This window comes from Aptenodytes patagonicus, chromosome 5 (assembly GCF_965638725.1).
Source record: "Aptenodytes patagonicus chromosome 5, bAptPat1.pri.cur, whole genome shotgun sequence".
In the NCBI taxonomy this organism is placed as follows: domain Eukaryota; kingdom Metazoa; phylum Chordata; class Aves; order Sphenisciformes; family Spheniscidae; genus Aptenodytes; species Aptenodytes patagonicus.
In genome coordinates, this window is record NC_134953.1 from 16,736,689 (window position 1) to 16,760,714 (window position 24,026).

At 52.5% G+C, this 24,026-nt stretch overlaps 1 protein-coding gene and 1 long non-coding RNA gene across 2 annotated transcripts in view; one reads left to right on the top strand and one right to left on the bottom strand.

Moving 5' to 3' along the window:
* Window positions 1-5,734: 5,734 nt before the first annotated feature.
* On the bottom strand, window positions 5,735-8,166 carry LOC143160738 (uncharacterized). Its single transcript, XR_012995430.1, has 3 exons — window positions 8,104-8,166; window positions 6,563-6,779; window positions 5,735-6,426 (listed from the first exon to the last, which is right to left on the bottom strand). It is a non-coding gene; the product is annotated as an uncharacterized LOC143160738 (long non-coding RNA).
* A 1,560-nt stretch (window positions 8,167-9,726) lies between these two features.
* The window catches only part of HPSE2 (heparanase 2 (inactive)), a 115,026-nt gene continuing 100,726 nt past the window's right edge, over window positions 9,727-24,026 (top strand). The window contains exons 1-4 of the mRNA XM_076338006.1: window positions 9,727-9,909; window positions 11,216-11,385; window positions 11,798-11,890; window positions 12,429-12,586. Coding sequence (XP_076194121.1) covers window positions 9,727-9,909; window positions 11,216-11,385; window positions 11,798-11,890; window positions 12,429-12,586 — 604 coding nt within the window. The remainder of the gene's footprint in view (window positions 9,910-11,215; window positions 11,386-11,797; window positions 11,891-12,428; window positions 12,587-24,026) is intronic.

Consider the following 24,026-nt stretch of genomic DNA (forward strand, 5'->3'; position numbering starts at 1 on the left):
CCGGGAGCGCATCCCCGGGGATACGGGGCCGCCCCCACCCCCGGCAGCCAGAGAGAGCTGCGGGCCCCGAGCAGCGAGCCCTGCCCCAGCTACCCGCGACCGCACTCGCTCCCGCTTTCATCCCGGGTGCACGGCGAGGGCCGGCTGTGCGCTGCTTGCGTGCGGCTGTGCGGGGGGCTGCGCCTCCCCGTGCGCGGTGCGGTCGAGGTTTGCTGAAAGGCTGTTACCAGCAGTCTCTAGAGCTGGGATTTGCAGTCAGCCTCCCTCCGTTATCTGCCGAGGCCCAACTCTTTAGCTTTTCAGTTCAAATTCATCTCCCTTCTTCCCGTGGGAGTGATTTTTTTTTTTTAAATGGGGGGCGGATAGTTTTTAGTTTGCAGTCTTGCCAGGGAACAAACGTACCACGCTGTAACTAACATTTATTCTCGTGTCTAGACCTGATGGAGAATGTGATACGCAAACGGGGTTTATCAGTTTCAGAAGTATGTGCTGAAGAAAGCACTTAGGGACTGTTGAAACTTTTGAGTCTTCCCTGGACCAACATCCAGGACAGCCTTGAAACAGAGGCTGGGGAACTGGGAAGGAGTCAGTTGCTTACAACTATAACAGGCTCACTAATGGCAAAGCAGGAAGGTAGGCAGAAAATGTCATGGAGGAAAAGGAAGTGCTCCAAAAATTCTGATTATTCACTCATTATTGCACCCATGAAAATGGGCCACATTCTGTGTCGGCATGTCAGCAGGCAGATAGGCATGAAAAGCTGCCAGGGAGATCTGTGCTCCTTGCTGTGTTAAGAGGGACTCTTCCCCTCTCTGGGAGAGGCAGCTAAATTTTTTCCAAATTTGATTAATTCCCTGGGATTTCACAGGGGCCGTGTGCTGCTTCACAAGCTCTTGCTGATTTTCCCCTTCTAACTCCCCCTGGCTCCAGTGGGGAAATACTGTCTGGTGCTCTACCTGGGCATGGTTGACGGAGGAGCCAACTGGTAACCTCCTTTTCCAGACGTTACCCCAACTTGTACCACCTGAGGAACTGATCTCACAAAGTGTCCTAAACATTACCTGGAGTGACTAGGGACAAGCTCAGTCTGCTCCTGCCTTTCTGTCTGCAGGTGGTGGGGACAAGCACATGGCTGCTCCTTCCTTATTAGGACCCTGTGGAAACTACTGCCTGAGACCATCCCAAATTTTTGAAACTGCAGGCTGTTATCAGCCCTGAATTTCTCACAGATTTCTTGATGCTGAGAATATTGTAAAGACAATGTCGTTTTGTGCATCCCTGCCATAGCATTTTGGATCACTGTTTGGAGGCTACATACCTGTGGCAGTAGTTACCTTTATTAACTTGCAGATTACATTCCCGAAAGATTTTCTAGTGATGAGTTTCTCAGTATAGGAACCGAAGGCTGTGAATGACAGGCTTGCTTTTTTAGTTAAGTAAGTACTTGGAAAATATTCTTGTCCATAGTACCCTTGTCACCAGAAATCCTTGGACAGCAGTTTGGAAACCACTGGTCTAGGCTAGTACAATTTAAAAAAAACCCCATGGCACTGCAGGAGGAGGAACCACAAGGTGGCAATCTCTCTCCGTACTTCTACTGGCAAAATAAACCCCTGGCAAAAAAATCTCGGACAGTAACTGTGTAAAGCTGCAGAGACGGTTGGTCATGTCTTGTATCTTCCAGAGTCGTGGCAACATTCGTTTTGATGCTGGGTTTTCTCTCCTGAACGCTTTTCCCTTCAGGATGAAACTTTCAGTCTCGAAGTGGTGGCACTGGAGGCTGCTCTTGGCTCGCTTTTCCATCCTTTGCCCCAAAATGGGCACCAGATGTTGCTTGTTAGATTGCTAACTACCAGCACTGCTTGTGTGCATGCTGGCAGAGCTAGTGTGTGCTTGGAGAGAAAGTTTCCTCCTTCACTGGAGGCACTATCTGGTTCAGAGTATTGCTAACCTCACGTTATATTAATGTACAATACAACAGTTGCGTCAGGATCCTGCTTCATGCACTGAGATGCCTCAGCGGGAGTAAAATAACCTGGATGTTAGGACTAGGCAGTGACCTGTAGGTTGAGTGTGGCATATGGTCTCGAGGGGACTGCAAAGCTGAGTGACAATAGCTCCACTCCCAAAAAGATGTGGCCAGAGGGTATAAAGACACAGAAGAGAAATAATGCTCAGTTTGGAGTGGAGCTGCCCTGGTCCTGCAGTATCAAACACCATCTGTTGCGATGAGCTCCATCTCGATCAGGACATAGTTGTGTTCTTGCCAGATGTTAGCTTACATGTGCTACATGTAAAAGTAAACTGGTGCGAAAGCTGTGGTCTGATGTGCTTTCAGTAGGATTTGCCCTGCATAAGTCACGACGTGCTAGCCAGCCTCTCGCTGAGAGGACGCACTCCAGAAGTTGCAGGTGTGTGGCTGGAGTGTGTTCAATGATTCAAGATAGGAAATATCTTCCAAAGCTCCAAATAAGACAAAACAAACTGAGCTTTAGCACATGCTCAATTGATTGAGTCCTTGGCAAAGTATGACATGAATTTGCAAGGCTCTCACTGAGACCTGTCCCAGCTGTATCCTGCCTGGTGAGTCCTTCAGCAAGCACGGCACGGCTGTCCTTGTTTTCTTCTTATACCTTGTCTCCTTCTTTTACCTGTTCTCCCCTTAGGACATTGCTCTCCAGTTAGGAATAATAACCTGCTTCCCGCTCACCAGGACTGCTCAGGTTCTGCTTTACACCGTGTCTGCCACCACTGAGCTCCCTCTGCGGCTTCTGTGTTGCAGCCTGCAACGTCCACGTCCCCTGCCAGTGGTGATATCTCTGATCGTGGCTGTCCTCTTCCAGCTCTGACTGTGCAGGTCCAGGCAGGACCTGGAGGAGGCGGGAAGCGTGAACATGAGGAGTTTTGTAAAGTCCCTTCACATCACCTTGACTTTAAGGTCTGAAGCCAGATTCCCAGAGGCTGCAGGTTGCAATTCGCTTTCTTCCTGGTTGATGGGAGGCCAGGGGGTCTGCTGTCTGCTGGTCCTCTAGAAAAGGGCCAGGAGCCACCGGGGACTGCTGGTGTGGATAGAAATGTTAGCGGTCCAAGTCGTGATGGGAAACAGAAGGAGTAAAGAAAATCTGGATTTCCGCCCCCCCCCCCCCCGAAAGCAGGAAGAAATCTAGCAAGCACAAGGCTGGCTTCTCCTGGAACATGTTTGCAACGTGATTTTCACTAATGCTCTGTAGCCAGCTGAGAGAAGATACTTTCCCCAAGTAAGTGAAATAAGCACTGAGATGTGGGATATATGATAACTTCTGAGGCAAGAAGGAATAAGACCCCAGGCAAGGGAACTCCAAACAGTGCACTGTGTCTTTTTTTTTTTTCCATCTCTGAGTCTGTGGTGTTCAATTAACCCCTTTTCTCTACCCTGGCCATGGTTGCTGCAGGTTTGCAAAGCTTTACCCAGCCTTCTGGCTGATGACGTGTTAAGCACTCGGTTTGTGATAACCAATTTTCTCCTGAAACGATACCAAAAGTCTGCTGTTTTGATTTAAACTGTTTTCCGAGCATTTTGGTTAATAACGAAAGACAGTCCACTCCAAGAGAATCTAACTTGAGGAAGCCATGAAATTTAATTCATTTCTGCAACTTAAATATATAATCAGTGACATATGGTAATACTAAATACAGGGGGAAATGTCATTGTTTAAGTCAAATTTCTGCATTCAGTCAAAACCCAATAGTTGTAACATCAAACTGTAGTTTCCATTGTACAGGAAATAAAGCATCATTTTTTTAAAGAAAATAGACATGCAATTGCATGCCTATTATATTGCTTATATAGCTTTATTTTTAGCTTTCTTCATGTTGCTGTTACTAAAGGGCTAACAGAAGGGAAACTGTGAGGGGAGAAGAAACAAGGCAACACCCAGATCATGGTAGAAAGGACAAAGGAGATGTCTGCGCTATTGAATATATGCTCTGTCCCTGTGTTGTTTCTGGGCAATAAGCTGCTGTGCCTGGGCTAGGGACCCTGCGCCTTCCCCCTCACTTCTGCAGCCCTGCCAGCACTGAAGCAGTGCTGAGGTGAGGGGCTGTGGTAAGGGCTGTGGAAATGCTTCTCTTGTAGCTCTTTGTCATCATGCAACACTTTTCTCCTGCCCCTTTGCTCCTAAGACAGGGGAAGGAACTATTTGCTTGTTCATTGTCAGTAGGAGGGATGGGGTTTATATCAGATTTGTGTAAAGCTGCAGGCAGACCGTGTCTTTGCATGGTTAGAGAATCCCAAAGAGATTCTCCAGATTCTGTACTTCCGACCTTACAAGCGATGCTTGCAGACCTTTGTCGCTCCACCACCGCCTTAAAGAGGAGCAGCTCAGGAACTTAACTGTTGTTACTGGAATTTATGCAGAAAGAGGATTGCTTTTTCTGGGTTTATCTGAGAGCTTTCACTGCACAATGGAAGCAGGGTATTGTTTTAAGGTCTATCCAACATCAGCCCGTCTCCTCCTCCCTCCATTAGTACAGCTCAGTGGTGTACTGCTGGCCTTTCCCCCTCGTTCTGTGGTGCTGACTTCTGATCCTCCTCACCTCCTGGGTTCATCCTGGGCATCCACTGCTTCTACATGGCTGGCACTTCACTTCGTTTCTCCTTGATCTACTTGCCTGCTTCTCAGGCACGGCCCGTAGTTCTCAGTGGTTCCTCCTCTTGTTCCCTAGACATGAGTTTCATAGTTTGCTTCTCATTTCTCTACGCAAACTAACAGTTTGCAGCTTTGACATAGCCGATTTCGTCTGTCTCTGTCTATAGCGGGGCCGTGCTCAGTTGTTCTGATAGAACTGGTGACAGAGGTGCCATAATCAAATGGATACAGAGGACAGAGGTTTACAATTTTATCATTACCTGAAAGATTCTGGTTTTTTTCTGCCTCCCTCACCCCAGCAGCGTCTCTGACTTGAGAGCATTTTGGCTGCTGTTTCTTCCCCTGAGCTCCATCTCCTCGTTGGTCTCTGCACACAGCCCCTTCCTCTTTTTCATAATTGACTCGTTTGCTCCTCCAGCCTTGCACTTCATCCATCTTCCTATTTCCCCTCTCTGATCTACTCCTCATGTCCGCTTCCTTCATTTTTGCTGCTGGAATGTGAAGCATCTCTCCAGAAAAATAGAAGGTCTCTCTGAACTTTTACCATCCCCCCTGTATTCCCTCTTCCTTCACCTCTATCATCTCCTCCCAGATGGTGGGACAAATACTTGCCCATATTCATTCTCAGGCTTGTAAAATCGACGTATTCACTTCCCTTTCGTTTTCACGTGATGATGTGAAACGAGGATGATTCTACACATTTCTCTGCTCCTCAGGGCTGGGCTCATTTTGAGGAAAATGTTTCTGAGGCTATTGTGGTCTTTGGAGCGCTGCAGAGCTCGGGGTCTCACTGTTGTTGTTTGTCCTTTGCATCTCTTTGACTATGACAAATTGCTGCCACATTTGCTTCTACTCAAGATACGAAAGACAAAAGCTAAATCAGACCCAGCCATTGATGAGTACAGGGAAGTTCATGGATCTAAAGAGCGTTCTCTATCAAAGGGCATTGTTATACACAGAGGTATTCTCAGTCTTTATGTGGGTTTTTTTTCTGCTTGCTGAATATGCACTGGGCAAAGGGGATTTCTGTCTGCTGGGACAGCACCTGAGCCTCCAGAGCCGTTCTCACAGCTTTATGGAAATTGTGCATCTCAGTTTTTCAAGAACCAAAAAACACCTGTTGGGGGATGGACACTTTGGGAGTGCACTAGTTCTCTCCATAGGCAAATCTGCAGGACTAGGGTACCCTGGGTTTGTCAGAGTATTTTTGAGACCACGCATCAAATTAGACAGATTAAGGAAAATAATAAATGCAGTTTATTCTAGCAGAGTACGTGGTAGCTAACTGCTCACAGAACTGGGAATTAAGTTATAAAAAGAAAAAAAAAAGATCATTGATGAGCAGCTGCCTAAAACTCAACTTCATCCCCCCCGTTTCTCATGTGTCTTCCCATGGTTGCCAGCTAGGGCGAGCCCACGCTCGCAGCCTTTATGGGACTAGTGCCTTCTTTTTGTCCCTGTCCCTTATTTTTATAGGTTTCTTAATTAGGCAGCTAGTGAGTACAGATTGTCTCTCAAATGAAAGCCTGGCACCACCATGCTCTATTTTCCTGTGGCTAGATTTGGAGATACCAGTTTGTGTTCCTTTCATGCTGGCAAAAAAATGCAGACAGCATTGCCAACTGTGCTTTTCCTGACCAGGCAGTTGGTTTTGATCGATGCCTTGCTCTTGCACGTATGGAGGAAGGAAGCTCTCTCAGTAGGCTTGCTTTCCTCCCGCTGTCGCTGAGCTCCCTAGCCAGCCAGTCCTCCTAGCCCAGACAGATGTATTTGCTTGTTACAGAACTTCCCAGGTCACCTACGTTAGAGAGCAATGCACGGATACTGTATTAAATCAAGCAGTTGTCCTCTGCCCAGTTGTTCAGGTTAGACGTGATATATAAACGTGCTAGAAAATGGTTTTAGCAGTGGAATTCAGACTGTGCAACACCCACCTTGAGGCATTGGCAGTTTTAGGAGGTTGCATTCCAGACATTAAGCCTCCTGTGGTGAAAATGATGGACACTGCAGTGCAGAAAGAGCAAAAACCTCAATAAAAAGAATCTGCCATTCAATTGCGTGCTCTGATGACCACAGCTTTGCCACGTTCACTGGTCCTGCTCTTCTTCTCAGAAATTGTCATGCCATGGTACAGGGCAGGAACTTAAGAGTCTGAAAAGAAAGTACATTTTGGTAAAGTATCTATGAATAGCGCTCTTGATTTCCACTTGCTGAATTTTCTCCTTGCTGGCTTCTTTTAGAGCATCCATAACTCAGGTTTACTTGACAGCATTAAAGAAACAGACATGGTTGATATCTTGGGAATCAAAGACATGATGATTTTTTTTTTTAAAAAGGCTGTCTAGCCTGTTTTATCCTTCCCAGCCTAATGGAGGTTTGTTTGGTACAGCACATCCTCTGATGATAATAACTTTCATCATTTATGAGCAGAAGTTTATTTTGTAGTGGACTAAAAATGTTCCTCCTAAGGAGGTTTTCCCGATTTTCTTCTGGGCCAATTTATACAGCCTGAGATCTCAGCTTAAATTTCCCTTGTGCTTTTTCTTTTTTCTTTTTTTTTTTTTTTTTTTTTTTTTTTTTTTTTTTTTTTGTATCAGCCCTGCCATCCAAAGAGGTTTCCTCTGCTGAAACCCTTCAACAGCTGCTCAGACCATTTACAACAAGCACTGTCACAGGCAGGAGCTCTACAAAAGTGAGGAAAAATGGAAGTAACTACCTATAATAACGAAGTTAAATGCAGGTTTAAGTGTTTGTGAACTGCGACTGACTGGAAGGGTGCCAGACATTTTGCAAATATACACAAAAAGTCAGGCCCCTGCTCTAATCGGCTTATAAATTAAAAGGAAAGTACATTGGCAAGAGCAGAAGAGATGATATGACATGCTTTAAATAGTTTATAGGGAGCTGGAGGATTGTTGTTTATTTGGTGATGTTGGGAAAATATTTAATGTGCTTTGGTTAAACTCTTTATAGAAATGCTTCTCCTCCCCCAGTTTTCTTTCCCAATGACTGTTTTGGAGATTAAAACCAGCAAGTTTAGAGTAGACGGAAAATGGAGAAACGTATTTCCAAATCGACAAAACCGCGAGTAAATCTTTATAGATACTTTTTACGTGAGTCAGGCTTTCTAAAGTGATTATCGTAACATAAGAAAGGACCAGCGCTTCACCGCCCCTGCGGACGGCGAGCCAGGGTCGCAGCTGGTGTAAATTGAGATACCTCCTAGCTGGTGTGCATTGCTGTGAAGGAGGTGCGCCGTGGCCCACCCTTGCAGGTTCCCGGGCCGCCCCCGAGCTGCGCCGGGCGGCAGCGGCGGCTCCCGGGGCTCCCCGGACCTCCGCTGCTGCCCCGGCGCTCGCAGATAACCAAAGCTTTTTAGCCTTTAAAGGGCTTCTACAGCAAACCTACAATTTATTAAAAAAACAAAAAAAACCCCAAAAAAACCCAAACCGGTTTATTTTTAGATTCGACTTGCCATTGCTGCAGCCTGATGCAAAGTGGGGTGCAATTGCTTTTCCGAGGCCACCGGATCGGGGCAGGCTCCAGGTGTTGGTCTGGAAAGCTGAGACAGGTAAGTGAATATTTCCTTTAGCGCCGTCTTCCCAGAATCTGGAAGCTGACCCTGGCAGCTGGGAGACTTTTTGCTCCTTTCCCTGCTGTTTTATGTTGTCGGTGATATCCCCGCAGATGAGAGACTTCGCTGCATCCGGAGTTTGCATTCAAAGCAGAGACTAATTGTGAAGAACGTTTCAGAATAAACACATTTCTCCTCCAACGTAGTTTGTTTGTAAGGAAAAAAAATATATAAAGGAGGTTAAACGGGATAATTTGTTTTCTTTCTTGTCTTTTACTACATAACGCACTAGAGTTTCGTTTCGAAATAGAGCCATCCTTAGCAGGAGGCGCGATGCAAAATTTCGGCCTGCAACTACAACACTGATTTGAGCAACAAATGCCCCTGAAGCCTTGCTGACATCTTCTGATAATACAGGGAAAAAAAAAATTATAAAATAACGAGATGATTCAGAAACTCGCGTCCCTCTTTCGGAGGTGACCCAAAAACTGAGCAGCTTCTGAAGCGGAGACTTCAGGTCCTGGGTCAGTTTTAAGCGCTATTACAAGCTGCGGCTGAAGCGTTTGCAGCCGAACACAAATTTCCAGGCTTAAATTGCCTTCTTCCTGTCCCGGGATGCCAGGGCTTTGCACAGCTGAAATTGCACAGCCCTTTTCCCCCGGATCCTCTTACTTCTTCTAGCGCTCAAAGCCCCGTTGCTCCGGGCACCCCTTTGCTGCTTTCTGTCAGCCTGTGCTGCGCTCGGCAGCCTCTTCCGAGGCGCGTTTTGAGCCCCGCTCCCCTCTCCGCCTTAGCGGGATGGTTTCACGACAAATCCCGGTTTGTGCATTCCCAGCTCACCCCTAGCAGAGCCAGAGGTATGTTTCATCCTTCCCCTCCCCCCCCCCCGGTTACTATTCATTGCACGGTGACTCCGTACCCCCGCAAGCCCTGCCTGGGTAACCCGGGGCTGGCAGCGGGGCCGGGCTGGCTGCCCCCCGGGGCGATGGGCTCGAAGCGTTTCGTGGGGCAGAGAGACGAGGGGAGAGGAGATTTCCACAGGAGACGGCGCTGCCCGCGGAATTCCCCGGGCCCCAGGCCCGAGCGCCTCCACTTTGTGCGGGGCTCCGCCGAGCGCACCGAGCTCCGGGAGCTGCCGTCGTGGGAGACGCCGGCTCCGCTCCCTCCGCCTCCCGGGCCCTGGCTGGGGCGGACGAGGAGCACAGGTGGCTCCGCACAGGCACCGGGAGGAGCGGGAGGGGGTTCCCATCCGCGGGGAGCCCTGCCGGGACAGCGGGCTGCCCGTGCGCTGGAAGCGCCCCTGGCCCGGGCTGCCCGGGGCGGCCGCCGTGCAGCGCTCGCCGCTCGTACTCTACCCCGGCCGGGCTCCCCGAGGGCGGCGGGCGGGTCCCGGCCGTCCGGACCGGCTCTTCCGTGCGGCTCCTTGCGGCTCGGCTCCGGGAGCGATTTGTGCCTCTATCCCGGAGCCCCGCTGCTCCCCGCAGCCCCGGCACCTCCCGACCCCGCCGCGGGGGGTGTCCGCAGATGGGTGCCGGCTCCCCCGCCGCGCCGGGCCCCTCGCCAGCAGATGGTGCTACGGGCGCCCCATCCCCGGGGCTGCGGGGCCCCGGCGGACCGCACCGGGCCCGGCTCAGCCCGGCCCTGCGTGCCGCCTGGCCTGGGCGAAGAGGGAACGGGAGCCGGCCACGGCGGCGGCGGAGGGCCCAGGTAGGACGCGTTATGTCTCTCAGAGCTCGTCGGCTGCCGGTGCGCGGGAGCCCGGGGCTTGCCCGGGAACCGGCTGCTGGCGGGAGAGGATGCCCGGTTCGGATGGACGCTCCCTGAGGTGGGCCATCGCTCCCGGGATGCTCGGCAGCTCCCACCGATCCCGGGCCGGGTGCCACAAGCCTGCGCCCAGCGCCGAGAACCGCGGCCGCTTGCACCTCTGCAGCGCGCCGAGCCCGGGCCGTCCCGCCCCGGGCCGTCCCGCAGGCAGCGGCCGCGGGCTGGCCCCGGCACGGGGGACATGGTCGGTCCCATCGAACCGTGCTGTCCTTTGCACCCCCGATGCGGGCGTTTCCGCACCGGGCGCTTTTGCTGCCGCCCCTCACCTTTCCCCGCCGCGGGTCGGACACCGCTGGGCCCCGAGGCCGGCGGCCCGATTCCCCGTGCCCCGGTTCTCCGCGCTGCCCGAGTGGCCTTCGCGCGCGGGCCGGGCCGGGCCGGGCCGAGCCGATGGCTCCGGGCGAGCCGAGTGTGCCGTGCCGGGGCTCCGGGCTGCCGGCGGCCCCCAGCCCGGCTGTGCCCGTCGGGTCCCGCGGCCCCATCAGCGCTCAGCCCCGGGGGCCTCGCCGCAGCACCGCGGGTCCCGGCACGGCTCTCCCCGCGGGTAGGGCTTTTTTGGGGTGATTAACCCCCCTTTGCCCCCAGCCCGGGCTGCCCCCGCTGCCTTACCGCCTCGGTCGTCCCTGCAGCCGGCGACAACCTAGGGCCGTGCTGGGCGGCCGCCGCGCTCCGACCCCGGTCCCGAGCTCCCCGGTGTCTCGGTGTCCCGGCTCCGGCCCGGTTTTGCGCGGTGCGGGAGCTTCCCGCGGCGGAAAGCGGCCGCCGGCGGGCGGCGGAGCCGGCGCAAAGCGAAAGCTCGGGGCTGGCGGGGCTGCGGCGGGCCGGCGGGCCCCGAGCCGAGGGGGTTAAACCAGGAGCCTCCCCTTACCTTCAAAAAGTTAAAAATGTCTGGAGCCTGCATCTCTTAAAGGGGCGGTGCTGGCTGCAAGGAGTCTTGGCACCGGCTGCGAGAAAGGCTGGTCAGGGGCGTGAGTTCCCCTCCACCAGCACCAAAACATTGCAAAAAAAGGCAGAGCGCCCCACACTTTAGATAAGGACAATTAGCCACCAGCGAGCCCCTGCAGACAGCGAGTTAATTAGGGGTTTCCTGCTCTCCGGCATGCCCTGTCCCAGCTCCTGCCCCCCCGGGCTCTTAGCCCTGATGGCACCTGGGCTGGCTCTCATGGCCACCTTCTCGCTGCCCTCCCAGGCCGGGGACAGGAGGGCCCTGCCGGTGGAGAAACCTCCAGGTGTGAAGGGAAGAACTCTCATTCTCCTTGATGTCAACACCAAGAGCCCTGTCAGGATAATCAGTGAGAATTTCCTCTCCCTGCAGCTGGACCCCTCCATCATTCATGATGGCTGGCTCGATTTCTTAAGGTAAGGCAGGAGCCCCCCGGCGCCCTCCCCACGCCGCCCGCGGGGCGCCCCGGCGGCCCCGCCGCCCAGCCCCGCCGGGCTCCGCGCTGCTGGCGGCGCTTGTTGTGACGGAGGGAGCGAGGCCATGGTTTCCATTAAGATGCACATGTTTGCAATGGAGAAACCATTTCGGAGACTTATCAGTTATGACTGCAAAAATGTCGTGCTCCTCTCGCTCCAACAAGCGCTCCTCTGCAAAAAGCACAACACGGGGCCGAGGCAGCACAGGGAAAAAAAACCCCAGCAGCAGGAACGGGGCCGCCTGCCGAGCCGAGCCGAGCCTTCCCCAGGTCCCTACGGGCGGAGAGCGGGGTGTCGGCCAGGTCTTCAGAGCCCTCCGCTCCCCGGACTTCCAGCCCTGCGCGGGGGGCAGAGCCGGGCTGCAGCTGCGCTGGGCTCCACCGGCGGTGCGGAGCGGCCGCGGCCTGGAGGCGCTGGGACGGCCAGAAATCCCTCTCCCTGCTGGGTAAGTCGGGGAGGGAGAGCGGGTCTCCTCCGCACGCCCGCTCCGAGGGTCCCTGCGGCTGCCGCCTCCGGGGAAGGAGCGGGGCGAGGAGGCGGGAAGGCGCGGGCGAAGCGAAGCCGGGCCGGCTCCCGCTTTCCTCCCCTCCTCGCTCCGCTCCCCTCCCCGGCGGCTCGGCCCGCGGCACGGTCCCGCGTGGCGCGGCCGGGCTGCGCGGGGCGCTGAGCGCTTCTGCCTCCGGGACGCCGCTGCACTTGTCCGGGGGGCGCCGGGGGCGGGGGGGAAGAGCCGGGTCCCGCCGGCCTCCGGACCACCACCGGCGGGCGGGGCGGCTCCCCGCTCCCGGGCCGCGCCGCTCGGCCGGCGCAAAGCCCCGCAGTCGGGCGCCGCTGCGGTGGTACCCGCGCCGGGCGGGACAGCAGGGCCGGGGAGGGCAGCGGCGGGTCCCGGAGCCCCGCGGCCGACGGTCCTTGCCGGTACCGGGGCGGGGAGGGCCCGGCCCGGCCCGCGGCGCCCTCAGCCCGCTCTCTCCTCTCCCCAGCTCCCGGCGGCTGGTGACCCTGGCGCGGGGCCTGGCCCCCGCCTTCCTGCGCTTCGCGGGCAAGAGGACGGACTTTCTGCAGTTCCACAACGTGAAGAACCCGGCCAAGAGCCGCGGCGGGCCCGGCCCCGACTACTACCTCAAGAACTACGAGGACGGTGAGCTCCGGGGCCGGGGCGGGGGGCGGGCGCGGCAGCGGGGGGCTGCGGGCGCCGGGCGGTCCCGCTCCGCCTGCCCCGAGCTCCCTGCGCCCAGGCGGGGCCGCGCCGCGCCCGGGCAGTGCTGCCGCCGGGCACCGGACAGGGGAGCCTCCTCCGTACCCTTTCCTTGCCGAGCGGGGGGAGCCGGGGAGCTCGGCGGCGCCCGCCGGCCCGTTGCCGGTGGATCCGGCGGATGCCGGCCCCCGGGAACAAAAGGCCAGCACCGGGGAGCGGGGCTTTTCGTGTCCCTCCCCCGCCCCGCCGCGTCCTCCGGCTCCCTTCGCTCCCAAGCCCCGAGCGGGCAGCGCCGGCCGTAGAGGGAGATTTGCCCCGGCCGCTGGCGGGGACCGGGCACCGCAGCCCCGGGATGCCTTTGCGCGCACCGCCCCGCGCTCTCGGGGAGCCCTGCCTTTCCCCCAGGGCCCCGGCGTCGTTCCGCGTTTCTCCGCCCGCCGCAACCCCGGGGCTCCCCGCCGCCCCGCCGGGCTTGGTGGCGGCTGGGCCGCTCGGTCGCCGCCTGCCGCCCCGCCGCCGCTCTGCTTGTCGGTGCCCGGCCGGGGCTGCTCCCCCTCCGGACCGCTCTGCCATCGTAGGTCTTTCCGAAAGTCGCCGCCCGGCCCACGGCTTCCCGCCGCTCCCCTCTTCTCCGCGACTCCGCTCTCCTCCCCAGCGGTCCTCCGCTACACAGGCGGCTTTCACCTTTTGCGGCCTTTAATTCTCACAAAGAAACTTCGTAGAAAAGTCAGGGCCAAGTCTCCGTCCTAAGGCATTTATTTTAGGAAGCAGAATACCGTGTCCGCATGCAAGAATTTATTGATTTTTCGCTCTTGCTTGTTTTTTTTTTTTAAAAAAAACTTTTTCTTTTCTTACTCAATGGCTTATAAAAATTAGCTGAAGATATTTCCATGAGTAATTTTGAAGGCCAATTAATGCCAGACAGACCCCAGTGGGTAGATCTGTGGAACAGAGGAGGTTTTGCAGAGATCTAGTCAGCAGCACAGTGCTGAATGGAAAAAGCAGACGCATTTGCCAGTTTTCTGATGGCTCTCGCTCCCGCTGTTCCCCCACGTAACATCTGATCTCATCAAGATGAATGTCCCTCTATTCCCACACGCAGGCAGGTGGGTGAGTTTGCATGCTCCATCTTTTGCTTAGTCTTCTAGCCAGAGCAATCCCGATGTTATTCCTTGCTTTTCTTCTCCTCGTAACAAATCTCAGGCGAAGGGTTTGTTGTAAGCTCTGCCTACTGAGATGCGCTTCAGGAGAAAATGCTGACCAAACCTGCTGCAGCCACCTTGAACAGAAGAAATTAAGTGTAGTGCATAAAATTGTAGATGAGACTCATACAAAACATTTGTAGGAATAAATTTTCCTGCTTTCAATATTTCAACAACTTGCAGGAGAGAACTTACACTTATTAAATGTCTTCACAACAGCTTCATGTTAGGGAAGGACTGAAAGCTTTTGTTTTTTTCAGTTTTCCTCGTGGCAATAAAGTTGAAATGTAGCAGCCCTTCAAAATGAAGCTTCTCATAGAGGTTGTAACCACAGGTCTTAACTTTTCATCACTTAAATATGGAACAGAACCATTGCGAATGCGGGTGAGGGAAGGAGGGGACACATGTGGTGTGTATCAAGCATCGGTGTAAATCAGAAAGGTGTGGTAAAAGGGATTTCCTGCCTGGAAGCAAAGCTTTCGTATTTGTTCTTAAGATCTGTGTGCAAACTCCAGGGCTGTAGAATAGCAATGCTAGTAGCTCTCATCCTTTTGTGCTGAGGCTGCACCGAGTGCTTCACTAGAGGGATCCAGTTCTCCAAAATGAAATCCTGATGCCACTGCAACTCTCTGCCCTGCTGTACTGGATCTGAGCAGCCATCTTCTCCTTTCGGAGCACTGGTCTGGTTTTTCGTTCCCTCATCTGTGGCTCGCCCGGGACCTGCTTGGGATCAGGGCATGCACAAATGTGCAAGCAGATGCCCTCTCTGCAAAAACCTTACAGCCTGAACAGACAGCACAGAAAAAAGATGGCAATCAGCACCTGAGCGTGGGGGAACCCAGCAAGCATCCCACTAGGTACCCTTCCCCCTCCCCAAGTTATATGGGGTGGTTTGGGTTGTTTTCCAGTTCTGTGGGCTTTTGTATGGCCAGCATCTATTTTCTGAAATTTCTTGTCTAAGCTTTAGCGGCACGGGAATGGGGAAGAAGCTGGGGGGCTCAATTAGTTAAAAAAGTCAGAAAATTATTAAAAGAGAAATCTGTGAATTTTTAAGCCTTGTGCATCACCTTAGTGATTTTTAGTGATGTGACAAGTGATAGCTCAGTTGTTTTCTGCTTCGAGTGTTTGTCTTTTTGCCCATTCGCTCTGTGGGTGCACACAGACTCCAGGCCTGTGACCCCCGTGCCCGGGCTCTCTTGGCGGCCCCCGCGGGTGTTCCCGTGCCTCGTGTTCCCATGTGGCCTGTGCATAGATGGGGAGGGAAGGGCACACCCTATGTTCCTCTCAGCTGCAGCAACTCAATAGGGTGCGGGACTGAGAGGTGAAGGGCGCGTGTCCAAGACTGCTCAGGGAACTGCAGTTACTAGTGAGTAACTCTGCGAGTGGTGTTCACATCACAGGCAGCTGCACCCCTCTGCATGCTCACAGGCCACCCCAGCGTGGCCATCTGAGGCATTCAGACAGGCAGCAGCAGCAACAGGACTGCTTTGCAGAATCCTTCATGGATACTTTGCGCTGTAGCCATGCTTGCTGGAGTTTTAATGAATCTCTGTGCAGGGATCTTTGTGCTGTAAATCCCCCTCTGCTACCCCGTTGCCCTCCAGACCAGGTATTCCTCACTGCTGCCTTTGATGGTCTTTTGTATCTCTCTGGTGCTCCACCTTCTTGATGATCTGACCTCCTCAGAGATTCATCCTACTCTTTCCCCTCCCTTTAAAATTATATTTATTTCCCTTTCAAACTGTTACAGCCATGCATACCTCCTCCTTCTGAAAATTGCCTTTACCTAGATCTGCCTTTGGGTTCACCAGCCTGTCTTTTTCCTCCCCTTTCCTCCACGGAGAGCGTGGGTGCTCTCCGGGGGTCATAGTAGTTGCTTTTGACTTGTACCTAAAATGTGCTTCATTTTCCTGAAATAAGGGGTTTCCTTTAGGCTTCAGGGTCATTCTTTTCTTGTAGAAATTCTTCCTGGAAGCACAGACCTGGTGTAATACCGGGTGTGTACGGCGTCTTTCCTTTGTAACTCTGAACAGCCTCACCCCAGTCCAGACCAGTCATGTTTGGGCAGTAAAGGTAACAAAGTGGTGAGTGATCTGTGGTGGCAGCCTGTGATGCCCATGAAGAGGGTGTGTGTGGCAACTTGTTTCAGCACTGCGTCTAAAGCTGGCACAGAAATTTCATCACCTGGTAGCAGATTTGTCTGTACCTGACAGAGCAACTTGTAAAAGCGATGGCCTATGATGAATGGTTTAGGTGAGCCGTAGGGCGTGCAGTCCCTGTTGATGGTAGCATGGCTATATGTACCCCCTGAACTTTTAGAAGGTCATCTAACTAATCTGTTATATTAACCCCGCATGTATAATGTACACTAGGTGACTGCCGTTCTGTGCAGCCCCTGCTTTGCATGATCAGTCCTGGAGTCCACCCTGTTTGGATATGGCACTGGCCAGCCTGAGGTCTGTTAGAAACAGAAAACCAGTTTAACGTATGTCAAGCTCTGTGGTACCAGGAGGTGGGGCTGTGCCAGAGACTTTTTGACATTTGATGATCAAGAGGTGTAACATTTTTAGCCTGAGAGACTTTTCTCTCCCTTAAATGGTGTTTCTCTGTATATGCCCTGCTGAGTTCATTTTTCTTCACCAGCTGCACTGAGAGTTGTGCTTTGTTATCTGGAGATGTGTTTATCTCCTGCCATAAGCACAGGTCTGATCCCTGGGCAGGTACCAAGATGTGAGGTCTCATGCTCAGTCTATGTAGTAGACCTGCTTCTCCTTTTGCTGTTGGATTGTCTACCAAGCAATCCGTTTGGCCTGTCCTTTCAACTGCCTTACACGTTGCCAGGGACCAGCTGGCTCTGAGGAATGGGACACTAAGAAACATTGGTCTCCAGGAAAACAGGCTTGAGATGCTCCTTTTCGGAGCAAGCGCACAGGGCTACCTGTTTGCTCAGGCTATAGTTGCTGGTACAAAACCTCTTCTGAAGTTGGGTTTGCTAAAACCTGTCTCGCATGCTGCCCTCCCTGAAGCTTGGTGTTGGAGTGTTAGGTGTGGTGTGGAGACCTGGGGTCTTTTCTGTTGGTTCAGCAAGGGGTGCTGCAGGTGTCATCTCAGTGCCTGAACCTAGAGCCCATTTTGGAAACTCCCTGCTGATGCTACAGCATGAATTTGGTGGGCTAATGTGGAACCTCCTTGGCTGCCTCCCACCTCGAAGGCACACAGGCCAGCTTTGGACAACCTGTGGTGGCATAAACATTGCTTAGAGTTTCCCCCTGTGCACATGTGCTGTGAAGGAAAACTCATGGGAAAAAGAGGTTACTCATAGCTGGAGTTCTTCAAGATGTGTCGGCCCAAGCGCACAGCTTCTCCGTCCTGTCCCTCAGGCTTTGTGTAGCCTCTTGGGACTGCGTGGCTGAGAAGAGACCAAAGGACATTTACTGCACACAGCCAGCATGGCCCTGTGTGGGTCATGGGAGGGAGAGGGGAAGGGGAGCACATATGCATGCTGTAGGTAGTGCGTCAAAAAAGTTTCTGAGCTGAAGTGCATATGGACAACACATTTCAAAAATACTCTCTTAATTGCTGGTAAGTTACTTCCTTCTATTTTATCTCCTTTTTTGGAGAGGATACTGGGCATCTGGAAAAATGGCCAATTACCACAAAAAACTGGAAGAAAATATGTTTCTTATGCCTTCCATACTAGTCAGGAGATTTTGCCGTGTAGCGTGGGAAACGTCACATTATGTTGTGTAATCCTGGCATAGTTTTTCTGGGCGTCCTTTCAGTTTGGGATCCATTCCTTTAGATGCCTTCAGGTACCTGGCACTGCATCTGAACCTTGAGATTTGTGCAGCAGTGGGAACATCATTTCTCTCTTGCTCAGTCTGTATTGCACAGGCAGCTTCTAGGATGCTGTGCTTTTAGAGTATGTGCGATGGTCTTAGGCATCGAGTGGAGAGGAAGATAATAAATGCTAAATGACCTGAGGATTCCTTTATATGTGTGTGTGGTTGCACAGGGGCTGGGGCTGACCTCAGCCGGGGCTGCTGCTCCCACTCTTCTGTCCCTTCTGGCATGTTCCTGCCCTCTCCTATGCCCGGAGCCTGAGTTTACACGGTGAGTCAGTTCAGGGAACTCAGCCGGCCAAAACCTGATGGTGGAGAGGTGATTGCACTTCAGCTCGTTCAGCCGCCTGAACCGATTAATGGTGTGTGACCACGGAGGCGTAGAGGACAGTGCTGGGAAAGGAAAGCCTGCAGTGAAAGGTGGGACTGCAGCAGCCTCAGCCTCGGTCAGATTAAATCCTACAAAACTGTGTTCTGAAGGTGGTGAAGCTCATCGCTTGGTTCTCTGCCACCAACAGGGTTGGTCCCCAATGCCTTCTTTCTGCTCTGTGCTGTGTCCTTCTGCTGCTTCCCTTGTGTTGGCCCTGGCGCATTTCTGATCCTCTGCTAAGCCAGCAGAAAACTAATACAGGAAAAAAAAAAAGGCAACTGTTTTTCTGTGAATTTAGTGAGCGGGATCATGAGGGTCATCATGGGGTATGAGGATACCAGAGCCAGAGCAAGGGAGGGTTATTGCCATGTGGCTGGGACTGCTCCTTTGGCTCCGCTAGCTCGTACAACTTTGCAGTAGGTGTTTCTGAATGAAGAACCATCCTGTTGTCCCAGTAAAAATAAACAAACAAGTTTTCCTTTATTCAAGGAATCACCTTCTGTTTCTGGTCACCCAGAGTCCCTTTTTGTTGTCCCTCGACAGTTTAGGCATCTGTCCTTTCAGAGCTTGCAGACGAAACAGTTGTTTTTTCACCCTCCGAGTGTTTAAAACACAGCTCCTGCGGGAGGGCTGCAGCATTTCAGACATTGCAAGCGCTCAGTCCCGAAGACGGGTAGATCCTCTGATGTCCTGCGGTCTTCTGGGATATGCCAGACCTTGGGCTGCGCCGTGCCTTGGCGTGAGCTCCGAGGCAGCCTCCTGCTCTCTAGTTCCCAGGGACCACGGCTGCAGGGAAAGAGCTGCAACCTGCTCTGCCTGGCAGGGATTTCTCTGTAAGGAGCTCCAGTGCTTAGTTGTTTCCTCAGAAATTAAAAAAAAGGCTGTAGAAATCACCTTACACAAGGTAAGGGAGATACTGCCTATGCAGGAGATACTTCCAAAGATTGCCTGTTTATCTCCATTTTTTCTTTTTAAATTTCTAACTGTTTTGCTAGAATCATGCATGAAAATTGCTTTAATAACTGCAGGAAATGGTGCAATCAAACAATTAGATCCTGATTTGTTAGCTATTTGCTGGTATATGGGTGAGACGAAAGATTTCTATGGTTATATGTTTGATTGTTTATAATAAGCATCCTAAATTCTCTAAAAATTACATATTTTTGCTAGTTCCACACTTTTTTCTGTGCTACATCTTCTAATGAATTAGAAGTGATTCATGCAAAGTTACATGCACGGGGGAAACGCATGTGACTTTTCGTATACAACTATGGGTTTTAAATTAGCAGTTGCCATTCAGGGAAAATGTTTTGAATTTATTGTGGGTTGTTCTCTGAATATACTTAGGGCAGTAAAAAGTGAATCCAGTGTTAGGAAATATTAAAGAAGAATTGGAGAAACCCATTGAGAGCATTCTTATGCTATAAGCAAACTACGTGACGACATACTAATCAGTTTTAAGAATATATATGTGTAGAATAGGATGATAGAAGTGATCGAAGTCACAGCTTTCAGTCATAGAGATCGGGGTTTTTTTTCAGCTTGGAAAAAATGACTGAGGAGATGGTAAATGCTGTAAACTCAGTGGCACACAGAGAAGACAATTTGGGAATGATTATTTCTTTGTTTTCATGACACAAGAAATAGGGAGCATCCAGCGGAATTATTACATATAAAACAAACAAATATGATTTTTTTTTTTATATATATATAGTGGGAAATAACTTGTGGAACTCATTGTCAGGGAATTTTTCCCAGCTAAAAGAAAGAAATGCTACTAATGTGTCAGAAATTTGCCTATTGAAGACAGACATGATGAGGATGCAGTTTCTGGCCTGAGAAATCTTCAGACTTTCTAAATAGAAGTTGTGTTCCCGATTTCACAGTCACTGGGCATTTTATAATCATTTCAGCAGACAAATCTGGTTTTTAAAGCATTTTAAAATGTGTTGATTTGAAAAGTAGGTATTTTACAAGTTTGGCAACCTGCAATTTATAAGAGTTTTTCCTGGTGACCCATTAAACATCCCTTTAACTTCTGCACTTACAGCATTTTCTAATATTCCAATTTTCTAGTAAGAATATTCAGGTTTTGTTAACATAAAATAGTTTGGTTTTTTCCTTTTAAATTATCTTTCTAAGACTGGAAAGCTGAAGCAAACAGTCCCATTAGGAGGATGGGCAAACAGCTTGTTCTGGTGCCACGGCAGCGGTGGCTATGGCTTTTGCTGGGGTGGCGATGGCTGTGGGCAGTGCTCACTCTCACACACACAGAGAAACGTGAGTTACTTCTCCTCTTCACCCTTCCGGCACACATCCCTTTGACCATAACCATATTCCCTCTGCCCCATCCACATAAACCTGGGTCTGTGCCCTCCTCCTCCCATCTTCAGCTGATCAGCCGCAATAGCCCGTGCCTGCTCCGTGACTCCGGTGACTCCTGGAAGGGAACTGGCTATGGGCGGATGGTGGTGCGAGCCGTGGGACGGGCGCTTGCACGCAGGCCACGCTGATGCCGCCTAAATTCCATGTGCAGAAGCCCGCTCTGTGGGTCAGGGAAACCCTCCCCTGCAGGCAGATGGGAGCTGCCCCCGTGTGCTGTGTGCCATCCTGGAGGTTTCACAGCTTGGGAGCTCTCTGGCCCGGTACCGGTACGGTGGGAAATGGTTAGTGCAACCCCTTGGTACAGGTGACTCTCAGAAAGGGACTGCTAGAGCTCAGCCGGTCCTGGGATGCCCTGGCGTGGGCATCCTGCCCTGGGATGGGATTGCTGTGCTTGTGTCGCTCCTGAGGGGTGTTTTCTAACTTGTTCTTCAAAATTTCCGTTGCGTAAGCTCTGGAGATGTGCAGATCCCGTGGCGGGACAGGGAAACATGCAGGCGCTCGGAAGGAGAAAACAGCCTTTGCAAAGGCAGCATCCTCCCTCCAGGGTTCGCGGCCTGGCGAGGGGAGAGCTCCTGCAGGAGCCCGACACCTCAGCCGCTCCCGGGCGGGAGTGGGGGCCGAGGCTGGCCCCGAGGCGGGCGCCCCTCGCCGCCGGGCTTTCCCCTCCGTGCGCCGGTGCCTCCCGCCAGCCGCAGCTCACCTGACCGCCACACGGGTGTGCTCCCGCCATACCGCACGGCGGCTGCCGGACCCGGCACCGCGGCTGCCGGCGCCGCGGGACCCGCGCCGCGGCCGGGCCGCCCCGGAGCGCCGCGCCGCCGGGGGTCCGCCCGGCCGTGCCGCCGCCGAGGGAGGCTGAGCTGGCCAGGGTACTGACCCGGCCCGGCACGGCCCGCCCCGGCCCGGCCCCGGCCCCGGCCCCTCTCGGGGCTGAGCTCGTCGTCTGCCGTCTTTGGAAACCATTTGGCGTCCTCTGGGGTTCCCACATCTGGAGTTCTTCTTTCGCACTTCTGGCAAGAGCTGCTTGGTTTCGTGTTTTGCTGGGTAGCTTATTTCTATTTTTTTTTAATCGACGTTCAGGAAGGCAGTGTCCTTCTCCTGGAGCTCCCGCTTGGGGCCTGCCCTGCCCAGCACCTCCTGGGGTACCCTCCTCTTTGCGCTCCTTGTGTCTTTCCCTTTTCTGTCTCTTCCTTTAAGATTTGAGGGCTGCGGGCTCCTTGCTGGCTGTTTCCCCTGAGTTGCTCTTGCTGAGATTTCCCTTGAGCCTCCAGCAGCTGTGGCCTGCCACCCCTCTTCCCTCGGTGCTGCTGGTTCAGAAGAGTGGTGCGGAGATGCCCTCACCTCCTCCCCTGCACCGAGTACAGCCTGGTGGGGTGTGGATGACCAGGCACTGAGTTCTTTGAGGAGGTCCATATCCCACTGTTCAAACTGGAGCTATAATGAATGTGGGGTCTACCTCCATTTTTCAGTCTTGGGCAAGTTTCTTGGGTCCTTCATCAATCTGAGAAGCCAGGACCTTGCATGCCTTGCCTCTGCTTCCTGAATGTCTGCAGTGGCAGCTTTCTGAGAACCCCATGAAGACAACTGCCAGAAGAGTGCCCCCACTTTCTGTGCCCTGCACACCTTCTCCCAGACCTCAACATCTAAGAAAAGACCGGGGATTTGTCTGAATGTGGCTTGACTTCCTTGTACTAATCCCTGTCACAGCAGCTCCATCACCTGGGGTCAGGACTCCAAACACTGCTCCTGCCCCTCGTTCCTGGATCTGGTCCCCTGGGCCTGCCCTTTGTCCCCAGACCCTGCTGACAGTGCACACAGGGCCATCCCTTGCCCAACCGTGTGTTTGCTGTGACCTGTGGTCCCTGAAGACTGAGGTAAGGGTATGCACAGACCCGCTGCCACGTCTCCTTTTGCACTCTCCAAGGTGCTGTCCTGGCCCCTGACCAGGAGGGCAGGGACTCTGGTCCCAGGCCAATGGTTCCTCCATATGAGTCCACATTGGGCCTGGTTTGGGTTTTAGGAGCCCTTCATCCCTTTTAGGAAACAAACTTGTTTTGACCCAGCCTGGACTCGATTACAGCAGTGTGAAGAGAATTGGAGACAGTGTATTGACCATCTAGTTTCAAATCTCTCTGCCTCTCGTTCTTCTCCTTCAGGGCCTCCTTGATGTGTTTTGCTCCATTTTGCCTCGGGGGTGGGGGGTGTACAACTGTTGCATTCAGTTCTGTAGAAAAGGAAATCCACCACCCAGGAAGGTGAATAACTATTCATGAGCTCCGGGTGACACCAGTAGCTGTAGTAGTAGCCTTTCTGGTGGGGGAGAGTGATAAGGTTGTGTTTCTCAATCTTCAGTTCCCCAAATATCTCACACAACAGGGGTTCAGGATTGCATCATTCATTAGTTGGGCACAGTTTGGGTAGGCCCAAATCTTTTTCAGCGTCTACCTAAGACGTTGTGCACCAAAAGCACATGGTGGGAGTGTGCGTGCTCATTATCTGCAGAGGAACATTATTCCTTCCTCTTGCCCCATCTCATCTCTCTGCATTAAAGCCCCCGTGCTGGATGTGGAAATACTGAGCCATATTTTCATGCTAGCTGGATGCTGCCCTGTCTCCACCCCTGAGCACGCTAGCTGTGGATGGAGGAGAGAACTCGTGTCCCTAACTACAGACCACAGGTGCTTTTATGACATTACTGCTTTGAGCAGTCTTTTTAGGCAGGCTTTAGAGAAGCTGTGTCTCCCAAACTATGCAGTAAAGAGACAGGCAGAGTACAGTTCCCTGCCAGCCCAAGCCATATCAGAGCTTTGAACCTGAGATTTGACACCTTGAAAGACAGGAGCATGACTATTGGAAACAACTTTGGTGTTCCTTGATGTGTGTAACAATAATGGAGCTGGAGAGTGTATGTGGAACAAGACGTGACTCTCTTCTGACAATAAGCTCCTTCAGAAACTTCTAGCTAGATGGGAATTAAACCAAGCAAAGCGCAACCTCGTGATGCAAAGGGTGACCTCATGCAATGTGGTGGAAGAACTCCAACTTCCATCCTTCCTTATCAGTGCTGGCCGCCTAAGGTTTTGTAAGAATTAGGCACAGCATATGGTGCCTGTGGATCTGAGCACGTTAGAGTTTACTAAACTCAGAGAGGGACCTTGCAAGGACTAGTTTATACCACTCCCCTCCTGTTTAGGCTGGACACATCTTACTTGATTCTTGTTCCGCCCTGCTATCCCCATCTTTCCATTTCCCCAGCAGTTGAGTAGTTCTAGGAGAGGGGATATCATATTCTTATTTCACAATATGACTTATAAAATGTTCATATGAAGAGAAAACAATTGTTAAATAACCCTCCTGCCTCCTGAATTGAATGTCAGGGGTAGAAGAGAGACTTGTTCAAAGAGTCATAAGCCATGGTGACCTAACCCTAGCTGTGATAGCTGCAGTGAGGATAAACAAGGTGAGAACAAGCCTTCTTCATCACCTCTTTGACCGGCAAGGGTAAATGGAAGCCAGGGGTCACTAGAATGGGATTTAGGTTTTTTTCATTATTTAGAGTCAAACACACCAGTTACAGGGTCGTA